At 36.5% G+C, this 4979-nt stretch overlaps 1 protein-coding gene across 1 annotated transcript in view; it reads left to right on the top strand.

Moving 5' to 3' along the window:
- The window catches only part of LOC111388240, a 13414-nt gene extending 9833 nt beyond the window's left edge, over positions 1-3581 (top strand). The window contains exons 10-13 of the mRNA XM_023012927.1: positions 564-570; positions 913-1008; positions 1099-1175; positions 2660-3581. Coding sequence (XP_022868695.1) covers positions 564-570; positions 913-1008; positions 1099-1175; positions 2660-3148 — 669 coding nt within the window. The 3' untranslated portion in view covers positions 3149-3581. The remainder of the gene's footprint in view (positions 1-563; positions 571-912; positions 1009-1098; positions 1176-2659) is intronic.
- Positions 3582-4979: the final 1398 nt, after the last annotated feature.

The following is a 4979-nucleotide window of genomic DNA, read 5'->3' as shown; positions in this document are numbered from 1 at the left end:
AAACAAAACCTACTGGAAATAATCACGTACACAAAAACAAAAAGTTAAATATTAACTTTTATGAGATTATAAAAAATACAGAAATTGATAGAGTTTCCACCGTATTTATTGTATTTATTAAGATATATATGATGGAGCTCTCTCTTTGGATGGGGGTTGCTGTATATTTTAAGAACCACCTTTTCTATCTTGGGCAAAATATACATTATTAGCCTGGGGTGTTTTACATGGTTATTTCTGATCAAACCTTAAAGAAATTAAAATTGATCTGAATCACATAGCATAAAGTTTAAAGAAATCAAAGATTGATAAAGTAAATTCAGAATGATATTAAATCCGAATGCCCCCAGTGCAGATAATATGAACAGAAGTCTTAGTTCTAAAAAAGTAATCAATAGAATAGGACTCTTTCCTTTTTTGCTTTTCAGTTTAAGTGAGCTAAATGCTTCATATAAATGATTTGTATGTTCTTGCAAATCACTTTCAGTATTCCATCGATGGGTGTTAAGAGTTCATTCTGTGTTTTCAAGTTGTTATGCAAAAGTTGATTTTTTTCCCGTGCTACACTCAGTACTACTCACATAACCTTTACCTGGTAGGATTCCTTCATTGTCCTCCTGTAGGCTGTATGGATTTAAATGTTGAGGGGAAGGAAATGGTGAGCAAGGTAATAAATAGCTCAGGAAATCCAGCCAATACCACTGTCTCCTATTTATTTCTCTTACGAGATGTGAAAGATGGGTTTCTTGTCTAGCAAATATCTGGGGAGACCCTGAAAGGTTCTTGAAAACATAGGAAACAGGGACTTCAATGAAAGAGCCAGAATAAAAGCCAGTCCTAATGGAAATATTGCCTTGCTTTGGACCCTTTTCTTGCGTTTCCCTTTCTGATACTATTTTGCTTGTTTTGTTTGCAGTGTTCGCACGCCAATATCTATGAAGTTCTTTCCCCGCTTCTTTCTTCTCTACTTTCTGGTGTTTCACATATATTTCTTTTCGTATACTCATGGTAATGATGTGCCAAATTACCTTTTAGTTCAAAAGATTACATCCTATAGTTTTTCTCTTCCTTTGATAAGCTCAATTTACTCTTTTGTAGGTTTTTCTTATTTAGCTCTCTCTGCTGCTGCAGCATTTATGCAGCACCTTATCCTCTATTTTTGGAACCGTTTTGAGGTACTATATCTGTAGTACACACTTTCATGTAAATATTATTTTTCATGTGTAAGCTATCATCTCTCTGCGTTTAGAAATTAGAATGCATGTCATATCAACTAACATCTATGCTTTAGCTGAAACCAACTAGTTTAAAGGTTTGGTTGGGTGGTATATGCTCTACACACTTGGCACGATGACTGTTAACCTTTAGGAGTATATTCTGTTATAACCTAAGAAACATGGACATAGATCACAGTTTCGACTTTCATGGGTATATGACAAAGGATACGCCTTTGGTGAATTGTTGATAGTCAAATGAGTGTCATGGTGTTAATATCTGGTGTGCAACTTCATGGGTATGATCTTAATTAGTTACACTGGTCTGGGTCACATTAAACAACAATTCTTGAATAAATTATTGAATTGGTACAAGTTATTTAATAAAAAAATGATAGATTTATTATAATGTAAGAACTTTTTTTTTTTTTTTAATTTTTATCTCCCATGCTTGATTGTATAGTAGAGCCTCGTTAAAATCTAATATTATTGAAGTTTCTGAGAATTTTATGAACAATTTATTGCAGTTGTTATGAGACGTATGAAAAAGTCTGATGATCTCTGTCTACAATCTAATATTATTGAAGTTTCTGAGAATTTTATGAACAATTTATTGCAGTTGTTATGAGACGTATGAAAAAGTCTGATGATCTCTGTCTACAATCTAATATTATTGAAGTTTCTGAGAATTTTATGAACAATTTATTGCAGTTGTTATGAGACGTATGAAAAAGTCTGATGATCTCTGTCTACAATCTAATATTATTGAAGTTTCTGAGAATTTTATGAACAATTTATTGCAGTTGTTATGAGACATGTATGAAAAAGTCTGATGATCTTTATTGTAGACATGTGGCCTTCTTGAGGGAGTCCGTGATGCTTAGAAATGCATATCAGATTTCAATACAAACGTTGTGAAACTAACTATTGTACTTCTGTTACTTTTGTTTCTAACAATGTCCTCTACATGCACTTAATAAGTTTTCTAGGGCTGCTAGGAGATTAAAATGTAGCAATTTCGCTCCCTTTTGTAATTTTCGTAGCTTTATCCTTAGGAGGAATCTATTTAAATAGGAATTAAACCCCTATATCGTATGATATGAGATAAATTCCTTCTTGTGGGCAACCCTAGTAATATTCGAGTTATGGATTCATTAGTTATCCATTTAAACTATTCAAAGTATCCAAACATCCACAGAGTATAATGTTATAATCTAAAAATGCTTTCACTTGACACTAGATTTGTGATTTGCCTGTTCCGTAAAGTGGAGCAAACTTGATACACATCACTGATTTCTATATGGAAAGGGGAAAAAAGAATAATGTGGAATAGCTGAGGATGCCGTTACTTGTTAGTTTACGTACTAATATAGATTGAATGAGACATTCCATGCACATATACATAGATAGATTGTACATCACTTGTATGCCTGCTGTCATCTCAGGTCCCGGCTCTGCAGAGGTTTATGCAAAATCGAAGGTCACATTTTCAGCAACATCCTGACTTTCACATTACCTCCTCAACTATTCTCGCCTCAACATTACACATTACAAGATTAAATACGAGAAACCCTGGGCTTCTTAACACAGATTTGGCTTCAGGACCTGCAATTCGAACTGGAACCAATACAGGAATGCCAAGAAATGGTGCAACTGCATTCCCTGGTCCTCAAGAACAACCTAGTAACGACAATCCAGAGAGGTTAGGGAATCCTCTTGAAATTGGGGGACAGCCTGCCCTCCGTCAGCCAGAGAATGGGAGCAACCCAGGGGCTATGAACTCGTTTAGTTCCCTGTTACTATGGATCCTGGGGGGAGCTTCTTCAGAAAGTCTCAACTCATTTCTGTCAATGTTTAGAGATCTTAGAGAGCACGGACAAGTTTACACAGAACCTCCGAGGCAAGAAAATCGTACAGAACCTCATGATGAATGATGCAGCATGAAGTTTGGATAAATTATGTATTCTGTTTTTTGTAAATACAACACAGAGCTTAGAAGCTGTAGCTTTTGAAGGCAGAAGGTTTTAATCTTTACAGGTAATTGTACTCATTTTAAACCTTTATACTGCAGCAAGCGACTCGGATGAGAAGAAGGAACATGGGTTCACCTATTGAGCAGAGAGAAATCTACCCATTCCAAGAGTTGTTCACTATCGTAATGCCAATGTACGCTAGAAGTGGATGGGTAATTTTGAGTAAAAAACGGTGAACCTTATATGGCGTGTAAATCAGGTGAATTGAAATAGAGAATGCTTCCTGTAAGTCAATATATTGTCAAGTGCACATCAATCTTGATAGTTCATTGAAATCCTTATTTTCTGTAGCTGTTGATTTGATTTATCACTTTGAATTTGTGCTTGTTTATCAGTTTTCTTCTATATTATCAGGGAGAAATGACTGCTAGCACAGCACATACAGCTGATGGTTGGGATTTATTTTATTATTATTATTTTTTTTAACAGAAGAACTACGTAAATGTAGGGATGGCAATGGGCCAAGCCGAGCCGGCTCGACCCTTTAATCCACGAGCTTGGATCGGCTTGTTGCTCGGGGGTGCTCGTGGGCCGAGCCGAGCCGAGCCTACTAGCCGCTCGCAAGCTCGTGAGTTTTTTAATTATTATTTTTTCTTTTTTGGGTAAATTTGCACATTTTTTGACTTTCTTTTGTAAATTTACATATTTTTTGACAAGCCCACAAGCTCTAGTAAAAAATGGCTCGTGGCTCGAGGAGCCGCTCGACTCGTTTGACATCCCTATGTAAATGCATATTTGAAATTTAAGTCAGCTATGTAGGCATCAAGTATCCTGTTGTCAGGGGGGAAGAAGTTGACATTCAAATTATGTAGCTTAAATCTGTTGAGACAAGTGTTGTAACCTGTGTGTTAATTGAAGTGTTTGTACGGTTTTTCAACTCGAAGGAAAAAGCCTTTGTTTGAGCTATGCACACAACAGGGCTTTGTTTGGTTTGGTCGAAGTAGACCTTTAAAGCCCTCTTACCAATAGGGTGGTGGTAGAAGGAATAACTTTGAATCTTGAATATGAGAATTTTCCTGCGTCTACTTGTAAGATATAAAGGGAATACTGTAGCTTTGACTTGCTCCAAGTGGTTGATTATAAGGATGAACCATTGGCTGTATACAAACTAGGGATAAAAAAAAGCAAAGACTAGGCTCAGTATGTCGTCATCTCTAGATCGAATGGTACTCAATGAGGCTATATTACTGTTTCCGTATAATTCTCGAATCTTTAATAGAGAAAATTACATAAGAGGTGTTTTAAGTTTTTCAATTTAAAAATCAGGTGTGAGGTTTATTTAATAAAAAATTAGGGATTAATCGAATTAGTAATGACATCTTATATCATCTTTCTATAATTTAGTCTTGACTTAAGATATCTCTCTATCCCTTTCTTTTCTCTCTCACGCCACTCTAACGACTCATCATGGTGGAGTCGCTTTCTTTCGTGCGCGACAGTTCATCATCGTTGCGCACGATGCAGATATATTCTTCTTCTTTTGGAGTGGTGTGGTGATAGACAGTTCGGTGATGATTTTGTTGTGTGGTGGTTGTGATGGTGTTACTTTTAGTGGTGGTGGAGGTATGCGATACGGTCTGGTGTTGTGTGCGGTGGTATTATGCTAGATTGTTGACTGCGATTGTAGGTTGGGTGCCATGTGGTAGTGGTGTGTGACGGTTGGGTGAGGTGGTGATGTGCGGTGCTTTGTTTGGTGGTTGGTTGGGTGCGATGGTAGTGTATTGTGATCTGT

The sequence above is a fragment of the Olea europaea genome, unplaced genomic scaffold (genome assembly GCF_002742605.1).
Source record: "Olea europaea var. sylvestris unplaced genomic scaffold, O_europaea_v1 scaffold476, whole genome shotgun sequence".
In the NCBI taxonomy this organism is placed as follows: Eukaryota; Viridiplantae; Streptophyta; class Magnoliopsida; order Lamiales; family Oleaceae; genus Olea; species Olea europaea.
This window is presented reverse-complemented; position numbering and strand designations above follow the sequence as displayed.